Source organism: Anastrepha ludens, chromosome 3 (genome assembly GCF_028408465.1).
Source record: "Anastrepha ludens isolate Willacy chromosome 3, idAnaLude1.1, whole genome shotgun sequence".
NCBI classification, from domain to species: domain Eukaryota; kingdom Metazoa; phylum Arthropoda; class Insecta; order Diptera; family Tephritidae; genus Anastrepha; species Anastrepha ludens.
Genome location: NC_071499.1, coordinates 99,590,939 through 99,613,847, shown reverse-complemented (window position 1 = coordinate 99,613,847; position 22,909 = coordinate 99,590,939). Strand labels below are relative to the sequence as shown.

Sequence of the window (22,909 nt, the reverse complement as noted above, 5' to 3'; positions counted from 1 at the left end):
AGAGCACGTCCAAGTCGTTCAAAAATAAAGGTCATCATGACAGTTTTTTTCGATTTTCGTGGTGTGGTACACCATGAATTCCTTCCACCTGGCCAAACTCTTAATAAGAAATATTATTTGAGCGTTATGCTTCGTTTACGTGAAGCAATTCGTCTAAAAAGACCAGAATTATGGGCCAACAACTCTTGGCTTTTGCATCACGATAATGCACCGTCTCACACTGCACTCGTTCTTCGTGACCATTTCGCCAAAAATTCCACGCATATTGTTCCGCAACCACCGTATTCGCCTGATTTGGCCCCGTGTGCCTTCTGGCTATTCCCAAAACTCAAGAGACCACTCCGAGGAACGCGTTTCGAGTCGATTGAGGAGATAAAAGCTGAATCGAAGAAAGTGCTGATGGCTATACCGGAAATGGACTATTTGACATGTTTGGATTGGAAAAATCGTTGGCATAAGTGTATTTCATCGAGAAGGGATTATTTTGAAGGGGATGACATTGATTTACAAGAATAAATAAAGATTTTTCGTTTTACAACCAAAATCACATTACGTTTTGCCCACAGTAGTATTAAAAAATACTTAAAGTCGTACATATATTCGTACACCATCATATTTTAGATAAATAAATAATAAATACATTTATATTAATTACCTATGACTTTTCCTCCAAATGCTTATTTTTGCCTTTAATATTTCCCTCTTTTACAGTATCAAAAACAAAGAACTTCCTCTTGCATTTGTTTACCACATTATATATGATGAATCCTAGTAAGGGAGTTGATAAGAATACGAAAATCCCTTACTAGCAAATCTTCAATTTAGAACTCAGAAAAATTTTATTTAACATTTCCGACTTCTCATTTCATTAATATTCTCTAGTTTAACAGTTGTTAAACGAGAACTTCAGTTATTGTCTGAAGTCGATTTGAGTTTATATTTTCAAGAAGAAAAAATGTTAAATGTTGGTAAAAAAATGTATAATAAAAGTCCCAAAATACTATGTAAAACAGCCGCCACATTAGACGACACCCTAAACACAAATTGCGCTAGTACCAATGAGCTTGTGCACTGGACATGGGAAACACTAAGATTCCCTCTTGAACGGAATAATAGTGGGCACACTGACCGACGTATCGTAGTCCGTTACCGCAGTCCCTAGAGAACACACAATTCAGCAAAACTCATCCCGTAGAAAACAACTGCGTTCTTTTAGTTACATATTTACACAATACATTGGTTTGTGTGTGTATGTGTTTGGTTGTATCTACACAATGTTGCCACTGATATTTTTGCTTACACACTTTTTCACACATCCGCGTTATCAGTTACAATTTTTCATGGTTTAATAAACCGAAGCCTAAAACGAACAAATGCAAATAGTTCATGTATCTATAATTAACATTATTCAACATTGTTTTTAAGTTATTTTAACAAAAATTAAAATTTTTCCAAGTTTATTCTGTAAATGATTTCCAAATGTACTGTTTGGCAACACTGTGTGGTGAGAGAGCAATCAGCTGACACGGTTCTACGGGAATTTTCAAAAATCCTGCGATAAAATCTACGATACTACGATACAGAAGGGAAGTAATTTTTCATTTACAGGGCCCGCCATCTATCGTTACGGATTTGAACTAGGTATTATTTGAAGAATGGTAACACTTAGCTGTCATCTGATTTGACAGAAAATTAGTTTTATTCTTCCGCTAAACGAAAATGGTTGTGTATACGCTCAAAGAACGCTGGGAAATATTGCGACATTACTTTGAAAATCATGGTAATGTTGCAGAATGTGTACTAAAATTACGTACGGCAATGGGAAGAAGAAAAGCACCGAATGAAGCGTATGTGCGTTACTTTGCGAAAAAAGTAAGAGAAACGGGGTTGCTTATTGACAAACCAACGCGTGACCGACCAAAAATCGTGCAACAATTGGTGCACTGAAGACCAGCATACGCGATGTCATAGCTGAAATACAGCCGCATACAATCGAAAATGTGTTGAAAAATTGGACCGATCGTATGGGATGGTGCATGGCTAGCCGAGGCAGCCATATGAATGAAGTTGTGTTCCATCATTAACCGGAAGGATTGTACTTCAAAATAAAAAAAAACAGTTTGGAAAAATATTGAGTAGCTTCTTTTTTAATTCCGTAAAGTTATATGGCGGGCCCTATATATGGGGCTCTCATTAGTTTGATAGTAACAGCTGACAGGAGACTGCGTTTACGTCGGTGACTGTTTGCAGCATAAGAGTTAATACGGATATGGGCTTGCAATCTATTTTTTGAATACATTTAATCTTAAAAACTTGCTATAACGAGTATCTGAATTTTAATCACCTCATATTATTAAACTTTGGTACATACCTCAAGATTCGATGATATATATCCAATTCAGTTAATTGTTCCTTATCGATACACATATGTTGTTCGGATTGAACTTCTCTAATCTTCATTTTTACTTCGTGCCATGTTGTATTGTCTAATTCTTTCTGCAAAACAAATATTTGAGTGAATTGTAACTTGGGTGATAACAAGGTCGTAAATACAAGCAGTTTTACTCCTCAGATAATTAAAATAACTTTAACTTATTCTTTTTTAATCAGAGCTTTTACGGAATATATATATTTAAATGACATTAATATTCTATTAATACCATATAATACTTTTTTCGTCATTTACTTAACTTTTATAGGAAAAATTATACAATACCCAACTTGTTTTCAAAATTTAAAAGAAAAACAACATATTTTCTCTGAACAATTAACGCTAATGAAACCAAACTTTTTAAAGAAGTACATATGTAAAAGATGTAGGTGAGTACTTACACTTAATGAAAATATTTAAATAGCATTCTATATATTTAAACCTACGTTAAATGATAAAATTCATTTGTAAAATTTTGGATACACTACAAATTGAAAATACAGATTCAATGGAAAACTGTCTTGTATTTACGACATCACTTCTTATATCAACTTTTCACATACGTCGTCTATGTGCAGGGCGCTTTGATAAAATTTCTTCATGTCCATATACTGAGTTATAAAATAGATAACTCTCAGAAAACGTACTACAAAATACAGCAACGCCAGGAGAAGTAATAAATATGTAAAGCCGTTGAAATGAGCAATACATTCCCCCGTTGGAATTATAACATCTCCTAAACTAATTTTGGTATGGTTGCTCAGTGGTGTCTTGTCTCTGAAAAATTAAGCAATAGAATAAATATTTTATTTATGTTCTTTTACATTTATAATCATTCTGTTTCCCTATCTAAAAATTATTGTTCTCTAATACAGATAAATTTTTGGAGTAATGGGTAATGGTAATGTAGTGTAAGGTTATTTTTACGCATAATCGAACGTATTACAATATTTAAAAACTCATGTACGAGTATACTCTGATGATGGAAAGCTTTTTGTTCATACAGTCCATCAAATGAAAATATGCTTCTGCAATTATTGCACGGGTTGGTGGTACCTTAAATTCCATGAAATAAACAAAACATTTGCTTAACATTTACGCATACGGTCATTAAAATAGGTACGCTGCCTTTATCTATCGATTTTCTTGTGCCGCTCGGAAAAATTTAAAACTGTTATTGAAATTTCTTTTTTTTACAACTTGCATCACTGCTTAATATTAAAGTGTGTTATTGGCTGCACAGATTCGGTTATTTTCATAAAGTGTAACTTTGCGTGGCAACTAAAATGGGTACTTTGCCGATAGCTCTTGTACTTTAACTAATTAAGTGGGTGAGACACGTGTAACACTGGCACAATTACGATCTTGATATTGTAGCAGGTTAAACTCCTACTTATCCAGAATCGACCCCAACATACCAAACATATGTCCGACATGTGAAGGCACACCGCACGACACTAACCACCTTTTCACATGCCCCCTAAAACCGACTCATCTAACAACCCTCTCCCTCTGGACCCATCCCGTCGAAACAGCATGTTTCCCGGGCCTACCCTTAGATGAGCTAGACGAAGATGACCGGTGATATGCCCGACACGGGCGGGGCTACTATTACTGTTAACAACAAACAAACAAATGCGGAAAAGTTTTGCGCAAGATCACAAGTCATTTTGTGTACCAGAAGGTCACACTGTGACAAATGTCAGACGTCCTACAGGACGGGCAAGAGTTCTTACTGCGGTTCACAAAAACAAAAAAAAAAAAACAATCAAGCACGATGGCGGCGACATAATGTGTTAGGAATGCTTCTCTTGATATGGAGTAGGACTTATTCACCTCATAATAATATGCTACTTCGGTGGCTTTTTATGCAAGATGTTGACCCAAAACTCTCCTCAATGTTGGTATGTGGATAGTTTTTACAAAATAATGTTAAAGTTATCGGTTGGTCAAGCAAGCCACCCAACCTAAACACAATTGAAAACTTTTGGGGAGATTTACAGAAGCGAATCGGGAAGGGAACATAAAAAAATAAGAAGAATTTATGACAAAAAATCAAAGAACTATAGTATTTCAGTTGCCAAATCGAATACAAAGTCATTGGTTATTGATTAAACTTCGATAATAAATAATATATGTACAGGGTGGGTCATATAGCGTGTGCTTTTTGAACCACCTATTTTTTTGAGAATGGGAGAGAATGAGAGAACAAAATTGGGAAATATTGAAAAACTATATTATTTCCAAAGTGGTGAGTCTTCTTCGTCTTTTCTGATTTTCACATCGGTGGCCACGTCAATAAGCAACATTGTCGGATTTGGGGCTCAGAAAATCCATCGTTACTGTAGAGAAGCAACCCCACAACGAGACACTGTTTGGTGCGGTTTTTGGTCTGGCGGCATCATCGGGCCATTTTTTTTCCGAAAATGAGCGAGGAGCCGCGGTTACAGTAAATGGCGAGCGTTACCGTGACATGCTCAACGAGTTGTTTCTAAAAATTGAAGAGGATGACATGGACGGCATTGGGTTCAACAGGACGGTGCAACTTGTCCCACTGCCAAAGTTACAATCGAACTTTTGGCTACCGTTTTTGAAAAAAAACATTCCTCAAACACTTCAAAACGGGTAAATAGTGGCAGGTGTGAGTCTTACAGTCCTACCAACATAAGAAAAAAATATGGACATTTCCGGTACTTTTTGATCATAGGGTATTTTGAGTATGTCAGGATCAATTCTGGATAGGTAGGAGTTTAACCTGCATACTATATATAGCAGCCTGAACGCGGATAATTATGCCACGATAACGCGGGTATCACGAGGCCTCTGAAGCTCTTCGTCTGCGATTGATGGTGGTTGGACTCCGATGACGGCATTCAGAAGGCGGGAGTTTAGGAAGGTGGTGCGAGACTGCCGATGAATGCCGTTTAATGCCTATCTATATACTGTCTGGTCCAGTAGATGTGTTGGGTTCTGAAAAGGCATCCCGTGACTGTCCTGATGGCAGCTTGGAGCTTCCTTCACTACGAATTACTAGCACTAGGCGACCAAATGGACAGTGCACAGTTCAGAATCGCCAGGAACATTGCTTTGTTCTTGCCGCAAGTGCTACCGGCCAGCGATTTAATGAACTTGTTGCAGTTTTGGACCTTAGTGGCAACTGTAACCATTGGGTAATTGTGTATAAACTGTAACACGTTTGTTTCATTCTTGAGTGTGCATAGCTAAACTTTAGACGTCAGCCAATCAAATTGTCTCGATATTGACAAGTTACAAAACATTGGTGCCCCAATATGCTGCGAAAGACGGGTTTGAAATTAGCTTGGGCTATGATATTTTTATGGAATTTGAGAAGTGTTCTTCGCTTAAGCACGTTAGAGGCAGCAAATGCGAAAGTAAGTTGGGGTGGAAACGTTATATGTTTAACGTTAAGCTAAAATTTCACCTCTTTTGCCTAATTAAATAGGGTAGGAGTCATTTAGCGTGGGAAAGTTGGACATTCCTCGCAGTGAAGAGGAAAGAAAAACTAGAGAAATAGTCGTTCACTTTGCAGCACAAGCCATCGATATCATTATCGGACGCCATTATCGAACAATAGTCAGTAACAAACTCTCTCTGGTGGAGATGTAGCAATAGAAAAGTAGAAGTGAAGGCGCACCACCTGCGACACTCCATGCTCCAATCGCCCGAGCAGTTTGTGGAACACCTCTTCACTCTCGGCGACTGTTAAATATCCTCTAGTAGCATTAAATTGCCAACTGTAAAGTCGATAGTTTCAACGCTATTAGAACAGTCTTCTGGCACGGGCGGTTTTTGTTAAGCCTGCGAATTATCTGTGTGTTTTTTGGCGCTAAGTGTTGTGGTGGTACTGTTCATTTAGCAGAAACCCTACCAATATGTAGCTGGGGTCAGGTGTAAAGAACGGGAAGGGTCCGCCAAGTACCCCTACTGGTGAAAGGAGAGTTATCGCTGAGTTTTCCAACTGGGATAAAGCGAGCTGCACTAGCACCTGGTAGAATCTATTCCCACCAACGCGCATATCGATGGGAATGAAAACGGTTTCTACTTTGCATTATGTGTCGGTGTCTCCACAATTGGAACCTGTGTGAGCTTGCCAGAAGAACATTACTCCCCCTTTCTTGCTACCCTTGTGCGTGTCGATAGTACACATCTGATAACAGCACTGGTGTGGCTACATTATGCATGTGAACTTTTTTTATGTATTGAAAAGGTCATTTTAACTAATTTTTCTTATTTAAAAACAAATTGTTATAATATATTATAATTACAAAAGGCCGAAAGTTAATAATGAAATAGAAATTACCCAAATAATACCGGATAATCGATGCAATATATCGCGAAAATCAGCAAGCACACTATAAAGCCAAATTTGCAAATCTGAAAGATCTCATCTAAAACTATTACGGAGAATCCATGTTTTTGATGATAGTTATACATCCGAGTAAAAAATGAATCCAAGTCTTCAATATGATTCCATCGAGCTGAAAACAGAAAGATTTACATCTTTTATTATTTTAAATTTTCATTTAACTTTACTTTATAACACTTTCAGAATTCATCACTATCACTTTCACTTTCAGACGATATTTTACTTATGTGGTCTGGGAAAACATAAAACAAAAACTGAACTTTGTATACAATCACCAATAGATGAAGCGGTTTGATGTTAAAAAATGGTTCGCGGTGTGCGTAGTTGTACACATATGGGATATTTATATGTGCCATTCCCACAAGAATCTACGTACCGAAATGACTCGACTTTTATCGAACCAAGGGCTATTATATCAGTTATCTAATCGTTTAAATCGGTAAATTCCACTTATTAGAATACTATCTTTAGTAGTACATATGTTCTATTATTTTTAGTAAATAAATTTTACTTCTATTATTACTAAAACTCATACTTTTTTTTAAGTACAGCAAGTTGCGTTATACGAAAGCTGCTACTTACAGGGTGGGCCATATATCGTTTGCTTTTTGAACCACCTATTTTTTTGAGAATGGTAACACAAATGACATGTCAAATGTGTTCAGAATGTACTTAAAGGTTTGACATTTACGAAATGGGACGCTATACGCTTGAACAAAATTGGGAAATATTGAAAACCTATTTCCAAAGTGGTGAGTCTTCTTCTTCTTCCGCGGTTACAGTAAATGGCAAGCGTTACCGTGACATGCTAACAGTTGAATAGGATGACATGGACGAAATTTGGTTTCAACAGGACGGTGCAACTTGTCACACTGCCAAAGTTACACTCGAACTTTTGGCTACCGTTTTTGAAAACCGAATAATCAGCCGAAATTCCGATATCAATTGGCCGCCTCGGAGCTGTGATTTAAGCCCGTTGGACTATTTTTTGTGGGGAGCCGTTAAGGACAAATGCTATGCGAACCATCCAGAGACGATTGATGCTTTAAAACACGTAATCGAAGTTGCCATTCATGAAATTGGAGTCCAACCAATCGAAAATGTGCTTAAAAATTGGGTTGATCGAATGGCCTACTGTAAAGCCAGTCGTGGCAGTCATTTGAACGATATTATTTTTCATTCATAAATGACAATGTTCAATCTTCAAAATAAAAAAAAAGTTTGAAAAAATATTGATTAGTTTTTTTTTATAGCCGATTCAAAAAGCAAATTTTACATGGCCCACCCTATATATGTTAGTTGAATTGGTTATTATTATTTTCTTAAGTTAGGTTGGTTGGTACAAGTTGAAACAGAATTTAGTGCATATTATTAGTTGTTGGTAATTTTAAATGCGAGTCCCATTGGAATATGGACGCGTTCGAATATGAATCTACAGTTTCCGTCACTGAAATCTCAAAGACGACTTTGGTGCAATTTTGTGGCATACCTGCTAAATCGATTTTAGCAATTTTCCAGAAAAAGTTACACCAATAAGTTACTTAGCTTATACGGAGCAGCACCTAATAGCATACCCCAATCCGTTATCTGTGCGGATAACCTACGATACATAAACGAAACCCATTCATATTTACTCAGGTAAAGTAATTGTTTTAGACTACCGCTGCTTAGAAAATATATTCTCTAAAGGATTAAAATGTTTTAACAAGAGACCAACTCAAATAAAAAATTCTGTTAACATAAACACTTTCAAGAGGCTAATATTTAATCAGTGTACAACGTTGTTGATTAGATATAACTAGGACCTTCCTTTCCAAGCGGTGGGAATCTGCATTTCATTAACGCTGTAAAAACTTAAAAATTGTAAACTATAATTGGTTTTATTTTACATATGTAGGAATATATTCAGCTTCTATGCAAAATATGGTCGGTTGAAGGCATGCCTACCGATTGGAATTTAAGTGTGCTCTGCCCAATCCATAAGAAGGGCGATCCTGCAATCTGTGCCAATTACCGCGGGATTAGTCTTCTAAATATCGCCTATAAGGTTCTAGCGAGCGTATTGTGTGAAAGGCTGAATCCCACCGTCAGCCAACTGATTGGGCCTTATCAGTGTGGCTTTAGTCCTGGAAAGTCTACCATCGACCAAATATTCACAATACGCCAAATCTTGGAAAATACCCATGAAAGGAGAATCAACACACACCATCTTTTCGTCGATTTCAAAGCTGCATTCCACAATACGAAAAGGAGTTTCCTGTATGTCGCGATGCCTGAATTTGGTATCCTAGTAAAACTAATACGGCTATGCAAGATGACGTTGCTCAACACCAGCAGCGCCGTCATAATTGGGAAGGACCTGTCCGAGCCGTTTGATACCAAACGAGGTTTCAGACAGGGTGACTCGCTGTCGTGTGACTTCTTTAACCTGATGTTGGAGAGAATCGTACGAGCCGCAGAACTTAATCGCTCAGGCTCAATTTTTTTTAGAAGAGCGTATAATTGTTGGCGTAAGCCGATGATATTGACATCATCGGCCTTAACAACCGCGCTGTTATTTCTGCCTTCTCCAAACTGGATAAAGAGGCAAAACGAATGGGTCTGGTTGTGAACGAGGGCAAAACAAAGTACCTCCTGTCGTCAAACAACCAGTCGGCGCAATCGCGTATCGGCACCCATGTCACTGTTGACATTTACAATTTCGAGGTTGTAAAAGAGTTCGTTTATTTAGAAACCAGCATTAACACCTATAACAATGTCAGCCTTGAAATCCAACGTATAATCTCTCTTGCCAACAAGTGCTACTTTGGACTAAGTAGGCAATTAAGTAATAAAGCCCTCTCCCGACGAATAAAACTAACACTCTACAAGATTCTCATCATGCCCGTTCTAACGTATGGCGCAGAAGCGTGGACGATGACAACATCCAATGAAGCGACGTTTGGAGTGTATGAGAGAAAGATTCTGCATAAGATTTTTGGACCTTTGCACGTTGGCAACGGCGAATATCGCAGGCGATGGAACGATGAACTGTATGAGCTTTACGACGACATAGACATAGCGCAGCGAATAAAGATCCAGCGGCTACGCTGGCAGGGTCATATCGTCCGAATGGATACAAACGCTCCGGCTCTGAAAATATTTGATGCGGTACCAGCTGGTGGTAGCAGAGGAAGAGGAAGACCGCCTTTGCGTTGGAAAGATCAGGTGGAGAAGGACTTGGCTTCACTTGGTGTGTCCAATTGGCGCCGGTTAGCAAGAGAAAGAAACGACTGGCTTTGTTAAACTCGGCCAAAATCGCGTAAGCAGTTATCGCGCCAATTAAGAAAAAGAAGAAGAAAAAATATTTGTGCAAAAATAACTGTTTTACTGTTATCCAGTAAAATTAATCATCATTATGTGTTATTGTGGGGAAGCAATTTCTCTGTCAATTACTGTGCACACTAGTCTATGCCAACAAGCATCGCTAAAGCTAAAATATTTTAAGAAAATATAATAGATAGTTAATTAAAAATGCTTGGTACGGCTTGCTAGATAAGCAGAACACACTTGAATACTGCCCTTCACACTTTTAACAACCGAACAGAGTTTAAAAATTAACTGTAAAATAAAGTTAGATTAAAGATTCGATAAAATTTCGGAGTTTAAAAGTTACGACTTTCGCTTTTGGAAGAACATTTATTCAGCATGGTATACTACTGATACATTTGTATATTGGGGGGTTCACGGTTGTCGAGTGTAGACAGAAACCGCATCAGTCAACCCATGTAGATGTCTCCTGACGTGCCTAGGAGATGGCCAGCAAACGCATGCTCGCTAACTGGAAGCATGAATTCCTCACTAAGCAGGTGTTAAATGAGGAGACATCCCGTAGACGTTCTCATTGCAGTATTTTGGAGGATCTGGAGCTTCGTCTGCATATATCACTAGTAGAGAAGATAGGCGATGCATAATTTTGAACCGCCAACAAGGCTTCTTTGCCTTTACTCAAAGTGCTATCAGCTAGCGACTTGAGGACTTGAGCGACTCCCTCTGGTGGTTGAGGAAGTTTCGAAATATTGAAAATAAGTGGAGTTGAGAGCAAGGAAAAAAGGACGCCATCCTGCGCCTCCCTTTGCTTTGTCCTCCTCTGTTGAGAGATTTGATCTCGAAAGACTATTGACGAGTTTCGATCTCGCAGCCATGGATAAATTGAAGACCTTGATGATATAAGCTATTGCCGTAGGACTTGTGCTTTTCAATATCAGCGTCAACATGTTGAAAGATAGTGCTTCTAATATATAATGCAAAAATACTTAATATTAAACATTCGTCTTACCTTTATTGGTTTCGGGTACATCATGTATCATGATTGCACTGTCTCCTGGAGTGTCGTCGTGAAACTCTTCATTTTCCTTTCGGAAAGGATTACCTTCATTTAAGGACTGGTAATTTGTATCAGTAGTTGAACCCATTTCTGAAAATACATTATAAAAAAAATGGTGTTAAGATGTTAATTTTAGTATAAATAACACCAAACATCTTCGCGCACGCTCCTACAACTAGACAACCTGGAACGGATAACTTATGCATCCACACATCTGCAAATCTTGCTCTTAGGTTGCCGAGCTGTCATTTGAAGGTTTTGAAAGTGGTTGGATCTATTACTACTATATATTTTGGAATAAAATATTTCGTACATTTCCGAGTGCTACTGGAGTGGCATCTTTCTGTCCGTTAGTTTAAACAAGATTAAACAAGTAAGGAGGTGCTAAAATCGGTTCGAGCTACAAACCAATGAAAATTGTAGCTTGCAATATAAGACGGACGGACGGGAAGCAATACTCGTATGTTTTATTAGATCGTTATAGCCATAACATGTTTGCCCAAAAATACGCCTATTTAAGACATTTTTTTTCGTCGTACTTTTGTTTTTGAGTTCATCATTTCCACCACATGTGAGCATTATTGCTTCATTTTTAACAAATTGACGGCACACATCGACTCTTCTCATCAATGTTCGTACATATTTGTATGTCAATTTATGCTGTGAAGCACTTCTCTGTAATATCGGACAATAAGTCCAGTTTACTTTTTTTTTTTTATTTAATTCCTCTGTCCCATTTATTTTATACCTATGTCCATTGACATTAAGTATGTTGTTTAACAATTTGGTTATGATTTATATACATCGCTTAATGGCCAGTGTCAAAAGCGATAAAATTAAAATAAACGAAATAATATACAATAATACAATACAAGTTTCACTTTACATGATTGCATTTTACAACTATTTTTAATTATTTTTTTACATATTTATGGTTTTTTAGCATTTATCATACTAGGTCGCTTGGTCGGGTTCTCTTTAAACGCCTTTTGGCGTTTTTTCCCCCTTCAAGAAGTTTGTTGATTTCTGCATTAGTGTGTGTATTTTTTCAAAGTGCCTTGTTGTTATCTTTTTGATTTCTTAGTCTACTCTTGCTATATTAAAAGTCCTGTGGATGTCATCATTTTTCGTGTTCCTGTCAGACATGGTCAAAATTCGAAGAATCTTAGATTGCTGTCGTTTGATTTTTTTAATATGAGTTTTTTTAGCCGTTCCCCACACCTGTTGTTCATATAGCCAGATTGGTTTAATCATAGTTTTGTACACTAACAGCACAGTATCGATTGTTTTCAAGGTCTGATTGGATTTTATTTGTAATTCTATGGATCTGTTGAATAGTCGAATGTTTTTTTCTAAATCCAAATTGATGATCTGGTATTATACGTTTAGGTCTAAAAATTGGCTTATTCGATCATGCAGTAATTTTTCAGCAGTTTTAGATATTGTCGGTAATAAGCTTATTGGTCTATATGATGACACGGTAGTTGGATCTTTACCCGGTTTTGGCAATGCAATAATCTCTGCCACTTTCCAGAGCTTCGGAAAGTATTGTAAGCGAAACATTGCATTAAAAACGTTTCGCAAAAATAAATATGCCTTGGTTTGTAGCTCCGCTAATGCTTTTTCTGTTATCAAGTCATATCCGGGTGCTTTTTTATGTTTTATTCCCTTTTTGATGCAAGCTATTATTTCGTGTGTATTCGTCCTTTTTATTTTTGTAAAGTCATAATGGTAGTTGTTTTGGTTGTCAATTTTCTTTTCTTCGTCATTTGATAGAACCTCTTCAAAGTATTTTGCTAAAGTTTTCGCTTTTTCCTCTCTTGTAACGGCCCATGAATTGTCCTCTTTCTTTAGTGGTGGTTGATTTTTTATTTGGGGTTTTAATGTTTTAGTACATTTCCAAAGAGAGTAGTTTGTATATTTATTGGGAGTCAGGTTCTTCAAATAGTTTTCGATTTCTTTGTTATTTCTTTTATTTAAAGTATCCTTAAGAATTTTTGTGGCTAAGTTTAGTTTTCTCTTGTCGTCAGGTGATCTAGTTTTTGGCCATCTTCTTCTTAACTTTCGTTTTTCAATAATTTGCTTCTTCATAGAAAAGGCAGTTGCTGCTGAATTTGTTTTATTTGCTTGCTTTGGTGCCGATTTGATCCCTGCTTCGAGGATTACATCGTTGAAATGGATAATGGCACGTTCAATGTCAAGTTGCGTTTTTAATATCACATTTGGTATAAGTTGATCGTCAATATGGTGGCGGAATTTTTCCCAGTTGGTTCTGTCATTAAATATGCGAAAAGATGTATCCATAGATTTTATATAACTTATATATTCAAGTAATATCGGCGAGTGGTCAGAAGAAAGTCCATAGCACGACTGAATTGTCAATTGGTTATAGCTTATGTTTTTGGTTATGCGGAAATCGATCAAGTCTGGAATATTCTTTACGTCAGTTGGCCAATAGGTAAGTTCTCCGGTACTTATAAATCTCAATTGTTTTTGTTAATTGCGTTAATTAGAATACGCCCCTTTTTGTTGGTGAGTCTTGAGCCCCAGTCAATGTGTTTTGCATTGAGATCTCCAGCTGCAATATATCTATTGTTAAGCGTTTTTATGTATTTGTCATATTGGTCTGAGTTTATTATATGTCTAGGTGGATAGTAAATGGAAGAGATAGATACTGGTCCATTTTTGTCATATATTTGCAATGTCGTGGATTGAAGATGAAGCATCGAATACTGGAGTTGTTCTATGTGAGTTATGCTTGATTTAATAATTATAGCTGTCCCTCCATGGGTTCTTCCATCAGGATAGTTTGTCACATACATTTTATAATTAGGAAATTTCAGAAAACTTTTGTCAGTGAAATGTGTTTCTGCAATCAATGCTATGTCAATTTATTTTTTTACTAAAAATTGTTTTAGTTCTAAATAGTTCTGTGTTAGTCCATTTGCATTCCAAATTAGAGTTTTATCACTTTTGTCCATTCATATTCGTTAAAAGCATTGTAATTATATTCATCATATTTGTCATTTGGTTGACTCGCAATTTAACCATGTCTTTAAGCTCTTCAATATATCATTGTTTTTTCTTTTTAGATTCGTTAATCAGTTCCTGCTCTGCTTTATGTATGTTCCCTTGAAGAAGAATTATGTTTGTTACGGCTGTTGTTATTGGTGTATTATTTTTATTTGTATCTAATCTTGGTTCTTTTTTACGCAAAGGTTGAAATCTTCGGACTTTAAGTGCTTTATAAATTTCACATCCTTTGTAGTTGGCAGTATGGTTACCTCCACATAAAACTCATTTAACCTCCTTTATTTGGTTTTTGCATTCTATTGATAGATGTCTACCAGCGCATTTCACGCATACTGGTGCACTGACACTGAGAAATAAAGCTTATAGTGAGGTGCCTCAAAGATGACTATGCAGTTCATTAGCTTGTTTATATTGTAAATGTCTTTGTTGTTATAACTTGCTTGTAGCTTGTAGTTCGATGAAAAATAATGGTAGTGGTTTTTTTGTTGTTCTTTGTATTATATTAGTAATGTTAAGTACTTTGTGGCCTTTTTTGTTTAGTCCTTTTTTAATTTCTATTTGGTCTGTAGAGTGGTGCATATTTCGTAAGACTACTTTAAATCCTCTTTCACTTTTTGGCCCAAATGTATACAGTTTCGTTCCTTTTTCTTTTAGCATGTGGTGCATCTGCATTGTTTGCTAAAATTTTTAGAGTGAAGCTGTTATTTGCTACTTCATTAAAGCACTAATGTTTTTATGCATTCTACACCTTGAACATATGTATGCACCTATATTGACGGTCGCTTATTATTTTTTTCTTTTTCGTCTTTATTTGCATTTTGTGACAGTGAATCTTTGCCCACTGTTTGCAGTTTGAGCAAATTTGTTTACAGAAGAAGTCAGTCAGTAATCATATTTATTTTTTATTTATTTTAAAAGCTACTTTGCTTGGTTTGAGTTTTTCTTTTTTTTTTAAATATTTGTTGGCTTATCGAGTTTCACTCAAATCCAAAATCTACATTTTTTGATTATTTAACCTCAAATTTGCAAAAATCCTGACGTGCTGGAGTATTTTCAAGGTCATATTCGTTTTCAGCATAAAAAAAACCTTCAAGAAACACCCATAGCCGTTTTAGAAGCTGTAAAAAAGTGAGATTTTGCAGGCCTGTGTAATTATTTGTCTTAAAGTGAATTTAATTAAAACATAATAGTTTAATTTGAAGGGAGTTTTTAGAATTTTTCAAAACTTTTTATAACCTTTTCGGCTTCTACTTTTAATTCGTCTTCTGTACATATCTGAATACATTTTACTTACATGTAATTTTATTGAAAACTGTGTGTTGGTTATGTCTGCAAATTTGTATATTTGTAAGTATTTTATGGTTAAAAAGCGTAGGTAAGGGAATTGAATTTGAGTTTGAAATATTTTGCAAACATACTTAACCCGTAGCCGAATGGGTTGGTGCGTGACTACCATTCGGCAATCACAGAGGGAACGTAGGTTCGAATCTCGGTGAAACACCAAAATTAAGAAAAACATTTTTCTAATAGCGGTCGCCCCTGGGCAAGCAATGGCAAACCTCCGAGTGTATTTCTGCCATGAAAAAGCTCCTCATAAAATTATCTGCCGTTCGGAGTCGACTTAAAACTGTAGGTCCCTCCATTTGTGGAACAACATCAAGACGCACACCACAAATAGGAGGAGGAGGTCGGCCAAACACCCAAAAAAGGGTGTATGAGCCAATTATATATAATATATATATATACTTAACTAATAATAAAAACGTAAAGGTTATCTGTCATAGCTTTATTCTTATATTAAAAAATTGCAATATTTTATGTATTTATTTATACATTTTCGAGTTCATTACTTTATTATTATTATACAGCATTTGTATATCAATTTTGAAAAATTCCTTTTACATATTTTTGATTTTTTAGCTTTTTTATGTGTCTTATGCTGATTGTGCTTATTTTTATTATTTGTAGGTATACTGGTGATATAAGGCTACTGGGCAACCGCACACTATATACTAAGCGCAATGGCGGTGTGGAAACTAAAAAATCCCAATTTTTGTTTAAATAATACCTATTCAAAGTTTTTTCCGGTGTAGCATTACTGAAGAATGTTATAAAAAATGCATATTTTTCAGCGCTCTCACGAGAAAAAGAGTTTCGCATCTAGTCATATGTGGTTATTAAAGCGAAAGCGGTCCAACAAAGTACTGAATCCTTGTTTTTTCTATTATTTTTTTAATAAAATATTGTTGATATGGCTATGTACGAAAAATAGGTTTTCCTAAAATTGTGCCTTATTTTGTTTTACCTTCATTGGAAGGTACGCGAAGAAGGAAGTAAACAACCAAATATGACGGTATTTTTTACCGTACAACATCGCTAAAATGCTACTGATATACGCTGTACACGTTTTTGTCTTACAACTTTTGTTGTTTTCTAGTAATTGGTAGAGAATCAAATATTAATTTAAAAAACATGAAATTAAAATATATTGTTTTGTTATAAAAGACTGAAATAAAATCCATATTATAACAAAATGCTTTGTACACTTTATTTTGACGCTCACAGTATTTTGAAGAATAAAACAATCATTTAAAACTAGTCATTACTAGTTACATATATTGTTAAAGTCTAATCTTAAATCGGTGTTGGAATTTTTTTTTACATATTGGTATCGTTTGCGGGAACAAGTTCATATCAAGTAAGACCATAAACTATTTATCCAAAGGATGTTTTAAAATGACGCAACATTTGAAATTGCGCGCCATTTTATAGTTAGCGTTTGTGCATCTAGGGCATTTTAGTACTTGTGCTAACCCTTCGACAGTATTTCTACCTGCAACTGTTGTTAGCGAAGGCATACAACCATATTTTAAATAATAAATGTACATATGTGTATCCTTAGGTATGAAAGCAAAATCATCAAAAATTGTACACTATTCATTCAAATTCATAAGTGTATTTTTCCCCACTAAAACAAAGTAGAACGTTTTAAATTTTACTTTTCAATAAAATATATAATGTATGGAGTAGAAATAGTTATATTCGATGCGCGCGGTTATGAAGACAATAAGAAAATTTGTCTAAATAGTAAATAGTAACACACAAGGACACAAATAACATGTGTGGCCATATACTAACTAATCTAGAATACGTAGACCTGTCCCCTTCCTGTTGTAATATTTATTACATTTTTATTTTTATAATGCAGGCAACTTTCTGAGATGTCTTTTTCTTACGAAATTGAGCAACTCTACAATGACGATGTCCCTTCCTCTCATATTTTACTAACGTAAAAAGTTCTTTAAAAGTCCCCCAAAAATTTAATTGTAACAAAATTTGTGAAGCTACATGTAGTATATATTTACTATTCACCATCATTAAAACATTTTAATTACTCACCAATGATTATATTTACAAAACAGTCGCAACTACGCCACTAAAGCAACTAATAATTACACAATTCCAATTTCATATAGAACAAAACATTTACGACTTAAGCAATTAAATTCGTAATATAAATAACTCATATACGGACAACCAATATGTTTATACAAATTATGATTACGTACAGCTGATTCTATAAAGTTACCATATCGTAAATAAATCGACTACAAAATAATTATGTACTTAAAACCAATTTACACAGTGATTTTTCAAACCGGGGGAAAGTCATGTATATCGAACTTGACGGCAGATGTTTGAGAGAAGTTAATCGAGGGGTCTTTACGGCATTGCTATGACGCTTTCATGGTATTCATATTTTCATCATGTAAATTGGATCATACAAACATTTCAAATAAAATGTAACATAACAAGCAGATTCAATAAGATATATCCGGACAAGTCAATGATAAGCCTTATATGCGCTGTTTTTACTTTTTGCTTTTTCGAAACATGTTCGTTGTGTAACAATTATTAAAAAAAGCATTAACTTAGTTAAATTCCAAATCGTATGTTATACAGACCATCTGCAACCATGAATAGCTATAGGCATAAGATCATCTGGACGTGTTGCAAACGTTATGCAACAATGTTATTACACGGATCACAAGATGACTTCGACATGTGAAGTTAAAGTTCGCAGTTCACATTACAGATAACCCGACAGGTACGTTAAGAGTTAGGGATTACGGTCGCCGACCATGACATAACGGGGCAGCCGTATATCAAATACAAGGATGATAGAAAAATTGGCTGCCTCTTCCGACTGCTCAGTGTCGTCGAGGCCCATCAATAAAGGAATAAACGGAAGAAGAAGCAATAGAAACTAACAAACACAAAAAGTTATACGCTTACACACACACTTTCTCAATACGGTGTCTTTCCCATAAATATGTAAAACAACTGTATTTGGACGCAACAGTTAGTCTTCATTAGATTGTTTAGTTCAAATCTCACAAATCACAATATTACCAAGACATTCACTAAATTTTCACAAATATATAATTTCTCCTCCTTTCGCTTGTTTTGTATTCGTAAGGGACTTGACGCCAGACTTGTCAAAATCGCGAGATGTAAAGTAACTGTTTTGGGACGACACCACCTGCAGTACTCCATTCGCCTTGATTCTACAGCATATGTTAGAACACTATCAAGTATCGATATCGGTACATCGACGTGCTAGAAAAGCTGGGAAAACTCGTTATGTTTGCAAATTTATGGTGCTCACACACACCGACGTCCTGTAGTCCATGCCTGTTGCCCGTGAGATACATAAAATTGAGGAAAACTTGAGCCTATCGAAAACTTAAGCTTTCGTTTGTTGACATAATTACACCATGCATCGGTATGTGTTTGGTTGTCTCGACACAATGTTGCCTTTCATATCTTTGCATTCGCACTGGAAGTATTCGATGTGGTACCAGCTAGTGGTAGCAGAGGAAGAGGAAGGCCTCCTCTGCGTTGGAAAGATCAGGTGGAGAAGGACTTGGCTTCACTTGGTGTGTCCAATTGGCGCCGGTTAGCACAAGAAAGAAACGACTGACGAGCTTTGCGCCAATTAAGAAGAAGAAGATTAACACTGATAACAATGTCCCCCTCGAAATCCAACATAGAATCTCTCTTGCAAACAAGTGCTACTTTGGATTAAGTAGGCAATTGAGTAGTACAGTCCTCTCTCGACAACAAAACCAACACTCTACAAGGCTCTTATCATGCCCGTCCTAACGTATGGCGGAGAAGCGTGGACGATGACAACATCTGATCTAGCGACGTTTGAAGTATTTGAGAGAAAGATTCTGCATAAGATTTTTTGACCTTTGCACGTTGGCAACGGCGAATATCGCAGGCGATGGAGCGATGAGCTGTATGAGCTTTACGGCGACATTGACATAGCGCAGCGAATAAAGACCCAGCGGCTACGCTGGCAGGGTAATATCGTCGGAATGGGTACAAACGCTCCGACTGTCAAAGTATTCGATGCGGTATCAGCTGGTGTTAGCAGAGGAAACGGACGACCCCCTCTGCGTTGGAAAGATCAGGTGGAGAAGGTCTTGGCTTCACTTGGAGTGTCCAATTGGCGCCGGTTAGCACAAGAAAGAAACGACTGACGAGCTTTGTTAAACTCGGCAAAAATCGCATAGGCGGTTATCGCGCCAATTAAGAAGAAGAAGAAGAACGTGTAGACGAGCTGCTGGCTTCTAGCCAGGACACAGTGGTCAGACCCAGAACTTCGAGTTCTCACCATAGCACTCCACTTCTGAAACCCAGCCGTCTACAGTCTAATAACTCAACAAATGCAATCGTCTTCTCCGGCCACCTCTGGTAGGGGTGCCAAAAAGGAAAATAAAAAATACTCTGAGTCGCTGCTCGAAGCGCGCTAGAGATAGATAAGAATGAATTGGCCGGTAGACCACATGATCGCGATGCAGGGGACAAGGTGAGATATGAGGCCGTAGTTTCGGAGTACGAAACCATGGCCGCTAGGAAAACTTCCGACCTCCAATCACTTAAAATCCTCAGAACCAACTAAAACTTCCGACCTCCAATAATAAAAATCCTCAGAACAAACAAGCGACTAAGCGTAATCGATCACAAGATGTGAGCGGGCGCGCTGCCAAAAAATAAAGAAATTCTCGACTCGGTGAGTTGAGGGTCCTACAACAAGTGCGGTGGTTGCGGCTAAGAGGATTGCTTATAGCGAGGTGAACAGGGATCACCTCCAAGTTACCCTCTTGGACGCAAAATCCAATAGTGGTAGGGAGGTGCTGGCCAATTGGGATTCCATCGAGGGACAGCTGTCAGAAATGATCGTCGAATACCTCATGGCAAACCAAGCACAAGTACCTTTTCGACTCGGGAGACATCTGCCGTAGCTATAGGGTGATCAAGTGTACCGATGAGTTCCCCAGAGGTTTTTTGGAGAAGTGTGTTGCTGAGGTCAGCAATGCCTAGGAGGGGTCTCACTTAAGCTCATCCCAGCTTCGGAGAACCCAAGAAGACCGAGAGCCCGCATTTGGCTACCGAAGGTCAATCTGGAGGGTCCGAAGATCCTCCAAGGTCTCAAGCTTCAAAACCCTGAGGTTCCTGTGGAGCACCTCCTGGAGAAGTGGTGGTCTCACCTTCATTTAATAAAGAGGCCATCCTCATCGGCTACGACGCCAATGTGAGACATACCATTTGGGGAAGCAGCGAGATGAATGATCAAGGTGAGTCTCTTGTTGATTTCATTATTAGCCGTAATCTCATTATTTGAAACAAGGGCAACACCCCCACGTTTGTATTTCCAGCATCGGAAATATCAATTGGTTGGGAGAAGGTTCTTGATATCACTCTCTTGACTAATTCGCCTGCCATTCGAGTTGATAATTGGAAGGTTTCTCAGAGAAATTCCTTTTCGGATCACATGTTGATCTTTTCGAAGTCAATTTCGCACGGGAAACCATATCTCCCTACAGGAACCCTGAAAGAACGGACCGGTCTTTGTTCAATACGGCTTTCAATAATAAATTGAACAGGCGAACTTTTTCCTACTCATCCACTGATCAACTGGACAAGCAGATGGAACACTTGCAGCGATCCTATCAAACGGCCTTCAAAATGGCTTGTCCAGTATCTTTTAGCAAGAAAGACTTTCCTCCCTGGTGGAACAAGACGCTGTCGTACTTGAAAAAGAAGGTTAGGAGGGTTTTTAACGAATTTTACCAAACGAGAAATTTGAAACAGTACGGTGTAATTTTGAATGAATATAAAAAAGCCATTAATTTCGCGAAACGCAATTCCTGGAAGGAGAACGCGAGTCCATTCTATCCGTGAAGGATTCTGCCAGGCTAAGCAAGATCCTTTCGAGAGGCCACTCCTGCAGAACTCTTGTAAAAAGTGAGACGGGGAGTGGCTCAATTTGCAGAAGATTCTTTGACTATCCCGGTGAATAATCACTTTCCGGAAAATTCCCTTACCCCACGTGACATTGTCAAAACGAGTCGACAGGTAGGGCTACTCGATGTTTCCCTGGAATCTATCCTGTCAGTTGACAGAATCACGTGGGCAATCTATAGTTTTTCTCCTTTTAAATCTCCTGGTTCTGACGATTACAGGCAAGATGCTTCAGAAAGCAAGGACCTCTGTAGGTCCTGTCCTGCAAGAAATCTACTCAGCGATCTATAGAGCGATACACTCTTAATCACGTTCCCGAAAACGAGGGTTGCTTTCATATCCAAGGCAGTATTTTCATACGACTCGGCCAAGGGCTTTAGGCCTATAAGTCTTACCTCATTTATCCTAAAAGTGTTTGAAAGATTGATTTATTATCATACCCGAGAGCACATCGAATCCAAATTATCTCCAGTACAACACGCTTAACTGGAAGGGAAATCCACGGAATTAACTTTACACGAGGTCGTAGGGACTGCGGAAAAATCTCTGGAAGGCAAACAATTCACTTTGGGGGCCTTCATATATATAGAAGGTGATTTTGAAAACATCAGGGCGGAGTCAATTACCACTGCGTTAGACTAGAGGTGACAAGACTTATCTGTATCTGGATCTCGTCCCTGCTTGGCTACATGAAAGTTAATGCGGTCGCAAGAGGAACTAAAGTCACTAGATTCGTTCATAGGGGGAAGCCGTAGGGGGGTCTTTGTCCCCCTACTTTGACTAGTTGCTATTAACGAAATTTTTATAATGCTAAATAAGGGTGTGGTTAAGGTAGTAGCATACGCCGATAATGGCAGAGAGTTTTGTCCAGCAGTCGCTAGGCTACCACTTGCGGCCTCCGAGTCAACTCTAACAAAACGGAGCTGGTGCTATTTAAAAGAAAATATAAACCTCCACCCTTCCGACTTCCCAAATTAAGCAACCACCATCTCTCGCTCTCATCGGAAGTAAGGTATCTTGAAGTGATACTTGACCCCAAACTTCATTGGAAGCTACACATCGAAAATCGGATAAAGAAGTCAAGTATAGCCTTTTAATTCTGCAAATTTATGTTCGGTAAAAAATGGGAACTCAAGCTACAGGTCGTGCTGTGGATGTACAACACAGTGGTTTAGCCAATTTTAACGCATGGATGCCTAGATCACTAAACTGGGGAGCATGCAAAGGATTGCATGTATTGGCATCACCGGAGCATGTAAAACTTGCCCCAGTGTTGCCCTGAATATCCTTTTGCACTTACTTCCCATTGACACCGTGATTTCCATCGCAACTCAAAGTGCAATCGGTATTCCTCCGAACTTTGAACAGATCTCTTTAT

At 37.5% G+C, this 22,909-nt stretch overlaps 1 protein-coding gene across 2 annotated transcripts in view; it reads right to left on the bottom strand.

The window, feature by feature from the left end:
- LOC128858593 (autophagy-related protein 9A) overlaps positions 1 to 17,782 on the bottom strand; it is a 68,946-nt gene extending 51,164 nt beyond the window's left edge. The window contains exons 1-5 of one of the 2 annotated variants that reach the window (XM_054094992.1): positions 17,617 to 17,782; positions 11,137 to 11,274; positions 6,753 to 6,930; positions 2,995 to 3,208; positions 2,372 to 2,496 (exon numbers count right to left, since the gene is read on the bottom strand). In XM_054094992.1, the coding sequence (XP_053950967.1) occupies positions 2,372 to 2,496; positions 2,995 to 3,208; positions 6,753 to 6,930; positions 11,137 to 11,272 (653 nt within the window). In that variant the 5' untranslated portion in view covers positions 11,273 to 11,274; positions 17,617 to 17,782. Of the gene's footprint in view, positions 1 to 2,371; positions 2,497 to 2,994; positions 3,209 to 6,752; positions 6,931 to 11,136; positions 11,275 to 17,616 lie in introns of those variants that run through there. The other variant, XM_054094993.1, reaches the window with a different exon arrangement.
- Between the last annotated feature and the right edge of the window lie 5,127 nt (positions 17,783 to 22,909).